The sequence below is a fragment of the Egretta garzetta genome, unplaced genomic scaffold (genome assembly GCF_000687185.1).
Source record: "Egretta garzetta isolate BGI_Z169 unplaced genomic scaffold, ASM68718v1 scaffold108, whole genome shotgun sequence".
In the NCBI taxonomy this organism is placed as follows: domain Eukaryota; kingdom Metazoa; phylum Chordata; class Aves; order Pelecaniformes; family Ardeidae; genus Egretta; species Egretta garzetta.
This window is the reverse complement of record NW_009260614.1, coordinates 1181234-1197316: the sequence shown is the minus strand read 5'-3', so window position 1 is coordinate 1197316 and position 16083 is coordinate 1181234. Positions and strand designations below refer to the sequence as shown.

Sequence of the window (16083 nt, the reverse complement as noted above, 5' to 3'; positions counted from 1 at the left end):
GCCCCCCGTTGGCCCCCCCCTGCCCACTGCTGTGCCCACCACAACCCCCGTCTTCAAACCCATCTTTGGTGCTTTGCCGAAAAGCGAGAGCACAGCACCCTGTACAGCTGCTGTCTCTGCCACAGTCACCGTGTCTGCGAGCTTGGGCCCTTCCTTGACATCCTCCACCACCACCATGTTCAAGCCTATCTTTGGCAGCGTCACTGCAGCCTCATCTCCAGCGAAGGCCTCTCCTTTTGCCTTCAAGCCAACATCGCAGCCAGCCTCAGCCGCAGATCTGCCAGCAGCCTCCATGACTACCCTGGCAGGATTCACAGGTCTCCCTAACGTCATTTTCACCACCGCAGCTACGACTGCCACCACGCAGAGTTCCTCCACGGATGCCACCATTAAACCTGTCTTCAGTTTTGGACTCAACCCACCCACCTCCACTGGCCCCACCGCCAGCCTGACCGTCACTGCTGCCACGTCCACCAGCACGTCGCAGCCCTTCCTGTTCGGGGGCCCAGCCAGCTCAGCTCCCAGCACAGAAACCAGCTTTGCCACCCCAGGGCCTGTGTTCCAGTTTGGAAAGCCACCTCCAGCCACAGTCACTGCCACCACCACTGTCCCAGGAGGCCCTGCCTTTGGCCAAGCACCTTCAAACGCGACGGCTCCTACCACCACTGTGGGCTTTAGCATATTTGGGGGCACCACGCTGACCTCTTCTACCCCAACCACCACAGGTCAAGTGACGTTGACGTTTGGCTCCTCTGTTTCAGCTTTTGGCAGTTCCTTCAGCACAAGCACAAAGCCGCCGCCACCATATCCCAGTGCAGCAAGTCAGCCTGCCTTCAGCGCCAGTGCTGCGGAGAGCCAGCCGCCCTCCAGCAAGCCTGCAGCTGGCCCTGTCAGCTTTGTCCCCCCGTTCAGTTTTGGAGCCCCCACAGCCCAATCCACTGCTCAGCCGGCATTTGGCAGTGGTGCTCAGCCAGCCTTCGGCACAACCAGCGCCCAGAGCTCCTTCGGCACCAGCAGCACCCAGGCGGCATTCGGGACCACCACGTCGGTCTTCTCTTTCGGGACAGCCACCTCCACCACTTCCAGCTTCGGTTCCACCACCCAGACCACGACCAGCAGCGCCGGCACTGCCGTCTTTGGCACCACCCCTTCTCCTTTCACCTTTGGGGCGACTGCCCAGCCGGGCCCCTCCGCCAGCACCTTTGGGATCGGCACGCCCACCCTGAGCAGCGGCTCTCCCGCCGTGGCCTTCAGCTTCGGGGCTGGGCAGAGCGGGACAGCCCCAGCAGCAACACCATTCGGCTCTTCCCTGACGCAGAGCGCACTAGGTGCACAGAATCAGAGCACGCCCTTCGCCTTCACCGTGCCCAGCACACCCAACAACAAGCCCGTGTTCGGAGGTGAGTCGGGGTGGGCCGGTCTCCTCAGGGGGTGACGGGCAGGGATAGATTTAGGCAGCAGCTTTCCTGCTGGACCTTGCCAAGCTCCCCAAGCTCAGCAGCCCTGGAGGAGCTGGTGCTTGTGCTACGTGGAGGCTCACTGTGTGAAGGGAAGGACTTCGTCACTCTCTGTCCGGGTCCCCAGCCCTTGGTGGTGGTGGAGGGAATCCCTAAATTCTGCTCCTTGGCCACTCTGAATGCACCGGCTCCATGCGAGTGCTGAGCCCAGCCAGGCGCCCTACAGAAGCCAAGGTCTTGCCAGTGCTCAAAAGCAAAAAACCCTGCCAGCCAGCGATTGCAATTGCTTCTGAGCTTGCTCTCTGAGGTTTTCCCTAGCGCTTGGGTGCTCGCTGGGCTTTCTCGCCTCCCACAGAGCTGAAACCCCCATGCTGAGCAACTGCTTGATCTAGAAAGACAGAGGTCTTTGTTCCTCCCTGGTCTGCAAATCCTCCCGTGCTGTCCTGCTGCCAGGAGAGCCCAGGGATTAACATGAGAGCACAACTTCTTGCATTAAAAGGGCTTCTTGGGTGAAGAGGCTGTTCCTGGGGGACTGCAGTGCTTTGGCCCTTGGAGGGAGATCCGTGCCTCCTGTGGGTGCTGTCAGATCCCAAAGGCCGGGCTCTTCCTCCTTTGCCACCCCCACCTCACAGTGGGATGTTGCCTTCCAGGAACTCCTGCGCCCACCTTTGGGCAAAGTACGCCTGTCCCAGGAGCAGTGGGGAGTGGAAGCAGTAGCCTTTCCTTCGGGACGCCCAGCACTCCTGCCTCGGGCTTCGGAGGAGTCGGCGCTTCCTTCGGTAAGGAAGGACTTGGTGCTTCAGCGCTGGGGAGCTGATGGATCATGTTGTCCCCTCGGGCTGGGGATGATGGAAGGGCCAGGCTGTGCTCTGGGAGCCAGCTGGGGAGGTACCTGCTGGGCTCCGGGAGATGCAAACCCTTCCATTCCCCCTGGGATGGGGATTACACTACCCCTCGTGCCAGCTCTGAGTGAGGCTGCAGAGACCTGAGCAACCTTTCTGCTTCCAGGTTCGTCCACCCCTGCTTTTTCCATCGGAGCAGGATCCAAGACGGGCTCTCCCCAGCGGCTGCAGGCACGGAGGCAGCACACCCGCAAAAAGTGACCTCCAGTGCTGCTGGGCCCCACCGCATGCATGGGAGGCTCCGGTCCAGCGTGGTCCCCGTGGCAGGACCAGTGGTGATGGGGCCAGGCCTGTCTGATGCCAGCCGGAGAGCGTGCTGGGTGGCAACAACCAGGGTGGGGCGGGATAAACCAAACGCTTCTTACTTGAACAGTTCCGCAGCTGAGGCTGGATGAACCTCTGTACATATCTGCAGCGTTTCCTCCCTCACTTTATTTTGCCATGTTTCATAACGTGTAAATTTTTCCCCGTTTGCTTCTTCTAGCTGTTCCCATGCCCTCCTCCGCAGCCCCCACCAGTCAGCCCCCTGCCCCGCGGCAGGGCAGCCGGCAGAGCTGCATGTCCCCGCTCGGAGCCCGGCTGGAGACATGCTGTGTTCTGCCGGCTGTGGTTCCAGGCTGCTGGGGGATGTCGTCTTCACCAGGTCCCGAAACCTTTCCCCATTGTTTCATCCCGTGGCCTGGTGAATGCGCTCCCTCCGGAGGGCTCTGCTTCCTTGCCATCCCTGCAGAACATGAGCCGGGCTTAGTGCCAGCCTAGCCTGGGAGCCAGGCTTAGTGCCAGCCTGGCCTGGGGGCCTCAGTGCCGTGGGTGACCAGCCCAGCTTCTGCAGCTGAGTGAGGACCCCCTTGCTGTGACTTAATCTCCCACCAGGCCTCCAGCTGAGGCTGCGCTGCAGCCTGGGCCCCCAGCTGGAGATGTGGGGTGGGGATGGGGGTCCCTCCACCCCTCTCCCGGTCACTGAGCAGCCCCCTGGCCCTCGCTGCTCCCCTGGCCTGCCGGCTCCCTCCTCCTCCCCCACCCCCCGCCACTTGTCTGAAGCCCCTTCTGTTTTGCTTTGTTCGTGTTCCCCTTTCGATGCGCTCATTGAATCGAGTTTGGAGGAAGAACTGAACCGTGTGCGTGGCGGCATGTTGGTATTGCCGGATTTGCTGTTTGGAGTTTCTTTTTCTGGGGGGGCGCTGGTCCCTTTGTGGGGGACACGCCCTGGCTAATTGGGTGTTGACAGTAGCATCACTGCGTGGCTACTCGTGCTGGGGGAGTTGTCCCTTTGTCATTGTGACCGAAAGGCAGGCAGCTGGGGTGGGGGGGACGGGGCCTGGACCCCGAGGTGGGGGCTCCAGCCCTGGCAGTCTCTTCCCCTCCCTTCCCCTCTCTCCTGGTGCCCCTTCCCCACCTTGGGGTGCTCTGGAGCCGCTAGTGGAAGGAGTCCAGAGTGGATGGGTTCCCCTCCCCAAATCCAGATTTATTTTTTGTTTTTAGCTCATCCCCATCTTTTTGGATTTTACCAGCTCCTAGGAGCTACGGTGCTGCCTCCCCTGTTCCCATCCAGCCAGGAGCAGGGCCCTTCCCCTGCCTGGGAGCTCCTGCAGGAAGAGGCTGCTGGAGCCGGGGGTCTCCCAGAGCTGCCCCCACCCGCCCCGGGCGAGGATGCCCTTTGGGCCATTATCCAGTTCGTGATGCAGCACTGGCATCTCAGGTCTGTAAAGCGCCTATCACACTTGTGGGCACTGTCGATTAAACAGTGGCTAAAATAAAAAAAAAAAAAAAAAAAAGAAAAAAAAAATCACAAACAAATATTTAAACGTTTTTTAACAAAATAAAAATTTATTTTTATATTTAAGCTAAATTGCCTTTGAATTCCTTCAAGCTTGGTTCAGTGAGGTTGCCAGACCCCGCAAGCGCTGTGTGTTCTCCAGTGCCCTCGCAGCCCAGTGAGGAGCCGGCCCCAGCCCCACTCTGCCCGCAGGATCCAGCTGTGCCGGGGAAAGGCGGCTGGGTCCTGCCAGCTCTGCCACTGCGCGCTCCTCCTGGCCTGCGACAGCAGCTCTGCAGTTTTAAAATGTGATGTACGTGGATGTGACTAAACCTTTTTTTTCCCTCCCCGAATTCTCCGAGGATAAGGAGCAGGAGCTTGTGTGTGTTACAGTGAAGAGCGGCTTTCTTGTCCACCAGGAGCAAGGCATCTCTCCCGGCAGGTGAGGGGGCTGGGTGCGGCAGCGGGGACGCAGGCAGTGCTTGGAGGTCTTTAGCCTTCCCTGCCAGCATGGCCCAGGGGGTGCAGGGCTCCCCTGGTGGAGTGGGGCAGGTGGGTGCAGGAGCCAGCCCGGGCAAATCTGTCCTGGGGGTCGAGAAAGCAGCTGGAAGGGCTCAGCGCAGGGTGCTGAGCCCCCAAGGGTGGTGGTGGCCCAGTGCAGAACAGTGGCTCTGGGGGTGAGGGAGCTGGGGTTTGGCCCCAGCAATGCCCATGAGGCGGAGGGCGATGGGGCTGAGCGGGGCAGAAGGTGAGGGTGCCCTGGGGAGCGCTGGCTGTGGGTGCTGCCCCCAGGGGTCCCCTGCACCCAACCCTGCATCCCTTCCCTGCCGCAGAGACCCTGCTGGGAGAGACCCTTGCACCTGTGCTGCCGCAGGTGGCGGGGAGGCTGGGTTTTCACTCCGATGGAAGCCTTGGATCATTCCTGGTGTGGCTGATGAGGACTTTAGTGTGAATGTGCAGTTTTTTATTTTTTTTTTTTCCTTCCTTGCTTCTTCTGTCCCTGGTTTACAATAAAAAGCCCTGTATTCACATCTGCCCGGTGCCCCCTTGCTTCCCGGGCCCGAGCAGGGTCAGGCCTTGCTGGGTGGCCCGGGGTCCTGCTTTCCAACCCTCTCTGGCGTGTGTGTCCTTGCCCCCCCGCCCCCCCATCAAAGACAGGTGCAGGGACAGGATTATTACTATTATTTATTATTACTATTGCACTTTCTCCCCCCACTTTGCCTCTCCTCCAAGCAGTGACAATTTCAGGGCATGGCTGCACAAACAGGAGGGAAAAAGATGGTGAAGAGGGAGAAACTTTAATCTGGTGCATGCCTACAGTTGCAGGGTTTTCTGAATCCCCACATCAGGCTGGGGCAGGGATTGGGGGTGGGGGGAACATGGTAAAATGACACCAGTAATGGGGCTCCAGCCCTGCAGGGTGCAGGAAGCGGGCACGGTGCTGGACACTGGTGCTGTTTGTGGCCTTCCCAAGGCTGCCCCAACTCTGGGAGCAAACCTTCTGCCAACCCAGGGTGAGCTGGTCCTGCTCCCTGGCAATAGGGTGGCACTGGTCACCGGGGAGCACAGCCACCAGGGCCACACCTGGCACAAAGCTTTACTCGTGTTCAGAGCCCCCAGGAGAGCATTCCCTGCCAGCCCCAGCCGGGCACCATGCAATCTTGAAGATGTTCTTTCACTCCTTCACCCACTGCTTTTTCCTCTTCCTCTTCTTGTGAGCTGCTCCTGGCTCTGCTCCCTCTCCAGGCTGCGGGTTCTCAGCTGCCACAGGTGGGGAGCTGCAGACAAGAGCAAACAGCCTGAGCCAGGCACCAGGGCTCCTGCCCTCCCCTCCCTGGGGGCCCTGGTAGCCCCCAGCCTGGCCATGGCTTCCCCAGAGGCTGCTGGAGGCAGGCAGAGCCCCCGGGCCCTCCTCTCACCTGGGGGCAGCAGCCCCTTCCCCATGCCGTTCCAGGACGGCCACAAAGAAGCCGTGGGTGAGGGTGTCTGCGGGAGAGGCACGGAGGCAGCCCTCTGCCCCAGGGAAGGCAGCCAGTCCTCGGCAGGGCCAGGAAGGGAAGGCGTGCACCAGCCTGTGGCATGGGACAAGGGTCAGGGTTCAGCCCCGCAGCCCACCATGCCGCAGCCCACCATGTCCCCCCCACACCTGAAGTCCGAGCCCTGCTCCTGCAGTACAGCATGCACCACATCCTCATTCTCCTCCCGGTGCAGGGAGCAGGTGGAGTAGACGAGGCGCTGGAGGGCTGGGAAGCTCAGGGCATGGCTCAAGACCTTGCGCTGGAAGCCGGCCAGTGCCTGCAGCCGCTGGGCACTCGGGGCAGCCTCCTCCCTCGGCAGCCGGTTCACCATCCCTGCGGGGGGAGAAGCTGTCGCCCGGGGCTCCCCTGCCCAGAGCCCAGCTCCAGGTGGGGCGGCTGGAGCCCCGTGCGTTACCTGAGCCGCTGCAGGACGGGTCCAGCAGGATACCAGTCACCTTGCTGTACTTGGGGTCGCTGGGGTCCACGGTCAGGAAGTCCTGCTGGGCCAGCTGGAAGCTGGTGACCCCAGCCCGCATCAGCATGGTGTTCATGGTGGCCAGGCGCTTGGTGTCCACGTCAAAGGCAAAGATCTGGCTGAAGGCAGAGACCGGCACCCAGGAGAGGCATGAACATCCCGCCCGCCCACAGGGACGGCCGCAGGCTGCCCCAGCAGCCCCCAACACTGGGTGGGCAGAGCTCGAGAGCTACTTCCCCGGGCAGGAGCACAGGGGGTCAGGCAGGGAGCAGGGGCTGGGGAGTGAACCCCTGCGTGACTTCGCATCCCCTCAGGCCCTCCCAACGGCCCAGCACTGTCAGAGCCACCAGCCTGAGTTAGCGGGGCAGGGTGACAGGGCCACAGCTCCTCCTGCCCCCTTTTCTGCGTGCCCTCTGTGGGTTTGGGGGGCACAGGGTCCCTGCGCCCCTTCCCTCCCCCTGCACACAAACCCACACTCACCCCTTGTTCTTCAGGATGGCGGCCAGGTGGCTGGTCTTGTTCCCAGGGGCCGCACAGGCATCAATGATGTGGGAGCCAGCAGCAGGGCCGAGGAGGAAGGCAGGGAGGCAGCTGGCCTGCAAGAGGGCAAACCCCACTGAGAGGTGCAGGCAGCAAGCACCCCCAGCCCCTCTGTGGGGCACAGCCAAGGCTGCGGGGTCGCAGGCAGCCACAGCAACACAAGGCCCAGTCCACCACCACCACCAGCCTCCACCCAGCCTGCAGCCCTGCGCTCCTCCCAGCTGCCGGTGCCTGGTGTCTGCAGGGCATTTTCACAGCTTGGTTCAGAGCAATTCATCCCAAACCTGTTGGTGCAGGGGAACCCCACCGCCACAGGCTGCAGTCACGCTCTCCACTGAGACTTCAAGTGCTGCAGCAAAGCCGGCCCAAGCCCAGCCCACGGCATGAGGGAAGGGGCCAACCCACCACCTGTAAGGGTGTTTCCCGCCCCTGCAGCCTCTACTCCCCAGTTCCCCACCTTGTCCTGCAGAATGATGTGTCCTGAAGTGTACAGCAGGTTGTCATGGAAGTCCGTCTGCGGAGGGAAAACCAGCAGCTCTGGGAGATGAAGATCCAACAAGAATTTCTTCCCGGAGAGGGCCCTCAGTTCCTCCACGCTGCCCAGGAGGCACAGGGAGGATGAACATGCAGTCCTGCTTCACCATGCCCATGCTGGAGCCCAGGCTGAGAATCCCCTTCATGCTGCACCCCCTCTCCATGTCAGCGGCAGGCAGCACCCGGGGAGGCAGAAAAGGCGTGGAGTGACAGGGTCCCCAACCTGGGCACTGCGAGCACTGAGGCCAACAGCCCTTCAGCCCACACGACCTTGTCCTCAGCCCTTGCCGCTCGCTGACGCCCCAGATGAGGTGGGATGGCCAAAGGAAGCACTCACCTGGCTGCCTTGCCCAGATAGGAGTAGCCCTGGCGCTTGAAGAAGTCAATCACATTGTCCACACAAGTCTTCAGGGTGTTGACTCGGACGTAGCGCGGTACCTGGGGGGCTGTGGGAACCGGTTGGGTCAGACACAACCCACCGCTGCCACCAGCGCAGGGACAGTGCCCGGCCCCAAGCCCACTCACCTGCAGGGCTCGCTGCCTGCGGGGCCAGGAGGTCCTCGTTGCGGCTCACCTTCTGCTGCACCTTCAGGCGGGCCAGCTCGGCCTCCAGCCGCGCCCTGTGCCGCCGGGCCAGCGCCTTCCAGCGCCCCCCGCACTTCAGGCCCTTGCCGAAGAGGAGGTCATAGACCAGCACCTGTGGGGAGGAGGGTGAGCCCAGCCCTGCTGTCCCGGGCCCCGCCACCCGCGCCCCCCTCACCCACCTTCGCCAGCTGCGGGGGCAGCTTCTTCTCGGCCTGCAGCAGCGCAGCGCCAGTTGGGGATGAGCCCCGTCGTGCTGTAGCCCAGGGCTTGGGCGGGTGTAAGAACTCCCCGTGAAGCCACGTTCGGGTGCCCCAGTTTGGCAGGGGCACCTCGCACAGGAATAAACATTTCCCCCTGTAATGGTATGGTTTGTGTCCTGGGCTCTCCGCAGTTGGCGTGGGCTGGGTGTGAATTCTGGTGAGAATCCCTGCGAACAGGCCCTGGGTGACTGTGTTGTACAGGGGCTGACAACGTGTGCCCGGGTGACCATAGCCCGGGCTGCATCCCCCGTAGTGTGGCCAGCGGGGCGAGGGAGGGGATGCTCCCCCTCGGCTCCGCTCTGGTGAGACGCCCCTGCAGCCCTGCATCCAGCTTGGGGGTCCCCAGCACAGGACAGACAGGGACCTGTTGGAACGGGGCCAGAGGAAGCCACAAAACTGATCTGAGGGCTGGAGCCCCTCTCCTACGGGGCCAGGCTGAGAGAGTTGGGGCTGTTCAGCCTGGAGAAGAAAAGGCTGCGGGGAGACCTGATTGCAGCCATTCAGTGCTTAAAGGGGGCCCATAGGAAAGACGAGGACAGACTTTTTAGTAGGGCCAGCTGTGACAGGACAAGGGGTGATGGTTTTAAACTAAACCAGGGTAGGTTTAGACTGGATATAAGGCAGAAATTCTTCAGTGAGGGTGGTGAAACACTGGCATGGGTTGCCCAGAGAGGTGCTGGAGGCCCCATCCCTGGACACATTCCAGGTCAGGTTGGACAGGGCTCTGAGCAACCTGATGTGGTTAAAGGTGTCCCTGCTCCCTGCAGGGGGGTTGGACTGGGTGACCCTAAAGGTCCCTTCCAACCCAAAGCACTCCATGATTCTATGACTGCGGTCGGCGGGAAGGATGACTCACCAAGGGGCTGTGTGCCGGGCGCCCGGCCTTGCTCCCCTCACACTGCCTTGGCCCGCAGGTGCAGCATCCCACCTGGGCAGGCTCCCCGCGCCAGCTCACCTCCCTGAGAGCGGGAAGAGGCTCTGCCCTGGGCAGGCTGGTGTCCTCCTGCCGGGGGCTGACCTCTGCTGCCTGGCAAACATCTCTCTCCAGCTGCTTTTTCAGCTCCCATTTTCTGTCCCCGGCAGCCCCTTGCGCCTCCACAGAGCACCATAGCTGCCTGCTCAGCTCTGGCTGCAGTTTGGTTCCTCAGAGACAGTATCGGTGTTAGCAACCAGCTCAGCTACCACAAACTCTTATTTATTCAGAAGAAAGTGGTGCCAACAAAGACCCCCGGACTCTCACAGCTCACGCTTTTCAGGCAGGAGCTCCTTTCCATAGGGAGATTTTTGCAGGCCAGCTTTTGGGTCAGCCTCCTAGATTAGGGATGGGGATTCACAGGTCAAGGCTGACATTTTATGCTCTCGGAGGAGAAGGGAAGGACCCTCCCGTGCTGCTGATGCTCACTCTGCAGTACCACAGCTTCCATGGGAGGACAAACCTGCACGCAGCCTGTCTGTCCCCTGCTGTGGGCCCTTGTGACTCAGCCACAGCCCTCCCTGGCCACAGCCTCATGTCGCTGGCCAGGCTACAGCTTCGTGGGTTCCTCAGGGGCAGGATGGTTGTACGGCGCCCGGGGGTGCCGGCTCGCAGCAGGCGTGGGCAGGATGATGGGGGGGGAGTAGGGCCCTCGCTCTGGCCAGCACAGGTCCACGATGGGGTAGAGCTGGCCCTGGAACTCCGCCTGGAAGGTGTAGATGGGGCTGAGCTCGTCGGGGTTGTCGGCATTGTAGAAGGTCAGCTCGCCCTTCTCGTAGTGCAGGTAGATGCCAATGCGCTGGGGCCGGGTGGTCAGTGGCAGGGCAGCCCGTGGGGTGCTGAAGGCCTCGTAGACCTTCCCTTCCTTCAGGCCGATGAGCCACACGCCGTTCTCGGGAGACTTGCTGAGCTTCCCTTTGCGGCTGACCGTGCCCTTGATGATGCCCACACGCCAGTGGTTCCTGGTACCCACAATCACCTCCCAGTAGTGCTGGCCGCAGGAGAAGCCCTTGCAGGTGAGGATGCAGTTGCTGGAGTTGAAACGCTTGGGGTTGCTGTCCCGGCGCTGGTAGAGCCCGCACTGCACCACCGTGTCACCCTTGAAGAGCTCCAGGAGGGGATGTGCGGTCACCGGGTCCAGCTTCAGTGTCTCTGGAGCTAGAAGGAAAGCATGCAGGCTCCAGGCACACTGGCAGGCAGGGGCCTGGCTCTGGGTGGCCCCGGGGGCTGGCACAGCCGGACAAGCTGGCACTGCTGAGCTTTAAGCAGCTGGAGCATTGTGCCATAGCAGGCTGCTACCAGCATGAGGCACAGCCAGCTGCTGCACCAGGAGCACTCCTGGGGGTGAGGAGCACATGAGCAGGGGGGTGGGCCGCCCCCCCCCCCGCGGGCCAGCCAGTTCCACATGCCAGTGAGCCAGGGCACCCAGCTCGCTGCCAGCAGGGCAGGTCGGTACCTGGCAGGACGCGGCGATGCAGGCGCTTCCACACAGTCATCTTGATGTCGTCTTGGTGGAAACATGGCTTGAAGGACACGGGGCTGAAGATGCCATCACTGGGGTGCAGGCTGGGGAGCTCTGACCTTGAAAGACACAGGTAGTCATGACACAGGTGACAGGGACAGTATGTGACCTCTTCTCACCTGGCTGCCGTGTATGATGGAGCCACTGCTGTCTTCTGGGGCTGAGCGCATGGCTCTGGCCGTGGCTATCCATCACAACAGCAGTGTCCATGTCAGGCTGCCCCAGCAACGCTGAGATGCCCACTGGCCTGGGACCTCTAGCCCTGGTGCAGAGGCACTGCCATCCCCATTGATGCTGTTTGCTGCTGGATCCCACCACTCACCTGAACTGGAAAGAGCCGTATTTCTGGAAAACACAAGAGAAAGAGGGAGTTGGTGGTGGGAGCCTGACAGAACAGCAGCTCCTCTGCTTGGCCACAGCTGCACACGTCTGTGCCCTGGGCTGGAGAGGCCAGGGCTGTCCTCTCCTGGGAGAGCTAAGGGCATCACCTCTCATGGAAGGCAGGTCTCTCCCATCGGGGGAAGCCCTGGCTGGACAGAGGGCACCTACATCTCACTTCTTGTGGTGTCCCAGCTGCTCGGTGAGGGCAGAGCTTGGGGCTACGAGCAGCAGGCTGAGGGCTGGAGCACTTGGCTGACTGTCACTGCCTTCCCTAGCGCACTCACCCGGATGAAATCGAGCTGGCTTTCGTTGCTGAGTGCCTCCAGAGAGCTCTGCATCTCCTTAAGCCTCTGCAGGGCATCTGATGTCTGCTTGACCTGGGACTCAATGGAGGTGATGAGCTGGGCTGCCTTCCCCTCGATGCTCTCCAGAAAGGTGGCCTTCTCCTCGTCAATGTACCTGTGCAGCTCCTGGAACTCCTTCCGGATCACCCACTTGAAGACATCTGCCTCGTTCTGCCAGGAGACAGCAGGCAGCTGTGCAGGGCTGCCTTGCTCTGTTCCCCTTCACCCGCTTTTTGGTTTCAGAGATGCCTCCAGCCATGTCAACGTCCCACCAAACCGCCCTCCACTGGCTTTCCAAAGGAAGAGCAGCTCTGTACAGCAGGCTAGATGTTGTTTCATCCTGCTGTCCTCAGCTGCTCACCACCACAGCACCCCTGTCTTACACCTCTCCTCCCCCAGATTTTGATTTCCTGATGTCCCAACCAGTTTCATCAGAACCTTGAAAGTGCAGCTCCAGTTGCATTTGGATTGAGCCCTTCTGAGGAGCCCCACTAGGAAGCTTTAGCCTCAGAAGGGATGCCAGGAGGTCCCTCGGAGATATCCACTGCGTGGGAAACGGACACGCAGCTAAACCAGGCGTAAACTCACTGTGAAACCAGTGGCGTTGCTCTGACTGGAAAGCCTGCTCTGAGTGGGGTCCTATCCTCCTGTTACCTCCCCACCCCCAAGGACATTTGGTCAAACCAGCACTGACTGCTACTCCCGCCAGGATGCTTGGTGAGGGTTACATCACCCCTTCCAAAACCAGGGCTGTGCCACCAGAAAGGGCTATGTCACCCTTCCCGAAAACAGGTCTATGTTTAATCCCTGAGTTTCATGGAGAACATGAACCTCAGGGAACAGGGTGGAAGATAAGCCCTGTCTGCTGTCCCAGGGAAGGGGGAGGAGAAGGAGAGGAGGTGAGCTGGGGAGACCCAGGAGCAGAGTGGGACATGGTCTCCCTTGGCACATGACACTCACTGCGATGCGGCTTTTGTTGTTGATGAGCTTGCTGAAGTGTTCATCCAGGTTCCTCTTGTACTGGTGGACATCGGTCAGCAGCACAGACAGCTCCTCCTGAAAAGACAGCACCATTATAGGAGGGACCTCTGCAGCAGCCTCCCTGATTGCCCATGGTGCTTGTCAGCTCCTTGAGGAGCACAAGGCCCTGAGAAGCCACATTCTCCTAAGCTTTCTGGGGCCCTGCATGTTCTGCTGATCTTTCCTCTCTTGATCTGGAGGATTTGGCATTGCCAGAAGCAAGAGAGCGCTCAGACCATGGCCCCAGTCTGGATGCTGCTGACCAAGTACTCTTGCCAGGAGCACCATGTCTCCCCTCCCAATCCCAGCCCTCCATTTCTCACACCCAGTGGTGGCTCTGCACTGGGCAAGTGGGTGGCAAGCGGGTCGTGAGCTGCCACAAGCCAGCATCAGGCCGGCGGCACCCTCCCAGTGCTGGTGCTGGGAGCCTGGCTGGGGCAGGAGCATTTCTGGTGCCTCCTGCTCTTATCTCCCTGGTGCCAGGAGTGGAGGGGACGGGTAGCCCCGTGCTTTTCCATTCCTGGGACTTTCATGTGATGCCGGGCAGGGGACGCCAGCTATTTACTCTGCCTGGCTGGGGCTCCCGTTTCCCTGCCTCCCTGCTCTCCTTGCCTCAGCCCTTATCTCCAGACTCTTTTTGATGGTATTTGGAAACAGTCTTGAAAGGCCCCGCCAACACTCCCCAGCCACCAGCTCTTTCCACCACGGTTCAGCCACCAAAACCCCAAGCCCTCTCAGCCGCGGATGTGCTCAGCCTGGGAAACGGCTGCCCCCCAGCCCAGGAGCCCTGCCCCACACCTGGCTGTGCCACGCTTCCCACACCTGGCTGTGCCATGCTCCTCACACTGGCATCATTTCCAGCCTGTCCCTCCAAGGAGGGAGGGCATTTTGCCAGCAAGCGCTGCAGGTGCCCTAACCCCCACCCCAGGAGCCCTGGCCAGCTCTGCCATCCAACCTTCATCCGGCAGTACGCGGTAGAGATGGGGGTGATCTTGTGCTGGCGGTGGTTGCCGATGGTGCCGCACAGCCCGCAAATCACCTCTTGGTCAGCCTCACAGAAGAGGCTGAGGGGGTTGTGGTGCATTGGGCAGGACTCTGGGGTGGGCTCTGCCTCACCCCGGCTCTGCAGTGCCTCGATGACGCGGGCCAGCGTGACATTGGGTGGCGAGGCACTGCAGTCCACGGTTTGGCGGCACACAGGGCAGAGGAACTGCCCGTCCAGCTCTTCAGAGAGTGACACCACACAGCACTTGCAGTACGAATGCCCACACTGCAGCATCAGGGGCTCCTTGAAGACCTCCAAGCAGATAGGACAGAGGAGCTGGTCCTCCAGCTCATCGATGCTCATCCTCCGTGCCATCCGGCCACCTTCCCACAGAGGCCTGGCCAGGGAAACACGGGTGGGAGGTCAGTCCTGTGCCAAGAGCCAGATAAGCGGAGATGAGTGAAGACAGGAGCTCAGCACCTGGTAAATGTGAAAGAGAGAAACACCTCCACCCCCCAGCAGCAGTGCAGACAGTTGGAAACTCATCATCAGGCTCCACACAAAGTCTGAGATGCTTGTTCTAACCCGCGACGGGTTTGGGCTCTGGATACATGAGACCATGCCTGGCCATGCCTGCTGGGTCTGCCTAAGGTGTCAGAAGTCACCACCAAAATGTTCCCATCTGGGGCCTTTGCCTGGCAGGTGCATCAGACTGCAGCCCGCCTCAGGGCAGACCTGCCCACGGGTCAGGGCTGGAGACAAAGCCAAGGGGAACTTCCTCGTGAAAAAATCCAGTATTGACCCTGGCCTGTACCAACTCTTACAGATCTCTTTGAGCTCATTGTCTCGGTCACAGACATCCTCAGAAGGATTGGAATTAGCTCAAGTGATGCACCTAGCCAGAAGCAGAAGGAAATCATAACGAGTGCATTTATCGAGGAGAAAGGGACAACCACCACACAGCAAACAGCCATGAGGCTGGATTTCACCAATACGAGGGCTGGGAAGCTGAGGCACAGTGTGCAGGGCTGTGACTGCGGCTCACCCCCTTGGAACACACTGCGGTCTCTGGTCCCCACAGCACTCCACACTCGGGGCCAGCACCCCCGAGAGACATGAGCCCAAATCCCTGCCTCTCCCACTGGCCCTGGGGCTGCACGTGGCCAGCCTCTTGAGCTATAAGGTGTGTGCCATTCCCTGCTGTTCCCAGCACTGCAGGAAATAACCGCCAAGATCCTGGGCAAGTCAAAGGCATGACCTGAAGTCAAAGAAAATAAACCTGAAGTCAGAGACTTGGTCATTTCCCCAGGGACAGGGGAGGCTGTCCTGAGCTTGACTTTTATCATCCATTGCTACAGGAGCTTGGTGGATCAAGGAAAGGTTGAACGTCAGCCTGTGACCCATCAGACTCTGTAGGACCCTGTACAGGGGAAGCAGCTTCAGCTGCTCCCTCTGCTCACACAGCAACACCTCCCAGAGACCCGAATAACAGCCCCCGGCTCGCCACACCACTCAAGTGCCCTGCACTACTCACTCCCTCCTGGCCTGGGCTTGGGCTCCGCTTGTCTCGCTGCACCAACTCTTGACAGATGTTACTCCACTCCTCCTGATCAAGCTGAAGATATTTGTCCCTGTCGGAGGGGTGGACGTCTCCTGCAGCCTCAGCCCCACTGAGGTTGTCCCTGCTTGCCAGGGAGAGGCCAAGCAGCCTCTTGTCCCCCTCTCCTGCTCTGAGGACGGTGACACACCCCCGCGAAGGCTGCCCGCCGTGCAGGTATGGGCACACACATCATATGACTGCGTGGGCAGGAGCCTTGATAAGAGCCGGTGGTGTTTGCTTTCCTGAGCAGCCAAATCTCCCTGAGTCCCGATGGGGTTTTGCTCATCTGCTTGGTTCAGTGGAAACATTCTCACTAAAACACTTTATCAAGTAAAGCTCTTTTTTGGTTGAAACGGTATTTTCTTGTTGTTTCATAAAAAACCCTTTCTTTCTTTTGAAAAGGATTGGAAGGAATCCCAAAGCATTGCTCGTCCAAGTGTGGGGCAAGGCACGCATGTGTTTTGGTCTGACTGCAAAAAATGGTTTCTTGTGTGATTCCTCGTGGCCCTTGACTTGCGTCCAGCCCACGGTTTTCCCCTCAGCATCGCTGGGGGAGGCTGGGATGAGGGAGGCTTCCCAGCCAGGAGGGTCCAGCCGTGGGGCCCCCCTCCGGAGGCTGAAGGATCAGCTGGGAGCTCCCACCTCGGCCCCGCGCTGAACGCGTCGGGGCTTCGAGCCGCAGTCACCCAGGAAGGCACAGCACCCGCTCCCTGGGGGGCCGGGGCGAGGAC

General features: G+C 60.6%; 4 protein-coding genes across 4 annotated transcripts in view; 2 read left to right on the top strand and 2 right to left on the bottom strand.

Annotated features, from left to right (window-relative positions):
- Window positions 1–4003, top strand: part of POM121 (POM121 transmembrane nucleoporin) — an 11223-nt gene extending 7220 nt beyond the window's left edge. Inside the window, exons 11-13 of the mRNA XM_035900516.1 lie at window positions 8–1400; window positions 2108–2236; window positions 2466–4003. Of these exons, the coding sequence (XP_035756409.1) occupies window positions 8–1400; window positions 2108–2236; window positions 2466–2560 (1617 nt within the window). The 3' untranslated portion in view covers window positions 2561–4003. The remainder of the gene's footprint in view (window positions 1–7; window positions 1401–2107; window positions 2237–2465) is intronic.
- A 1304-nt stretch (window positions 4004–5307) lies between these two features.
- NSUN5 (NOP2/Sun RNA methyltransferase 5) lies at window positions 5308–8757 on the bottom strand. Its single transcript, XM_009644956.2, has 10 exons — window positions 8727–8757; window positions 8447–8520; window positions 8208–8379; window positions 8020–8128; window positions 7606–7744; window positions 7089–7204; window positions 6549–6727; window positions 6262–6466; window positions 6035–6187; window positions 5308–5893 (listed from the first exon to the last, which is right to left on the bottom strand). The coding sequence occupies exons 1-10, from the start codon at window positions 8755–8757 to the stop codon at window positions 5791–5793; spliced, it is 1281 nt and encodes a 426-aa protein (XP_009643251.1). The 3' UTR covers window positions 5308–5790.
- A 1293-nt stretch (window positions 8758–10050) lies between these two features.
- On the bottom strand, window positions 10051–14142 carry TRIM50 (tripartite motif containing 50). Its single transcript, XM_009644955.2, has 6 exons — window positions 13723–14142; window positions 12708–12803; window positions 11688–11918; window positions 11345–11367; window positions 10957–11081; window positions 10051–10658 (listed from the first exon to the last, which is right to left on the bottom strand). The coding sequence occupies exons 1-6, from the start codon at window positions 14125–14127 to the stop codon at window positions 10051–10053; spliced, it is 1488 nt and encodes a 495-aa protein (XP_009643250.1). The 5' UTR covers window positions 14128–14142.
- Window positions 14143–14207: 65 nt separating this feature from the next.
- The window catches only part of FKBP6 (FKBP prolyl isomerase 6), an 11255-nt gene continuing 9379 nt past the window's right edge, over window positions 14208–16083 (top strand). The window contains exon 1 of the mRNA XM_009644954.1: window positions 14208–14235. Coding sequence (XP_009643249.1) covers window positions 14208–14235 — 28 coding nt within the window. The remainder of the gene's footprint in view (window positions 14236–16083) is intronic.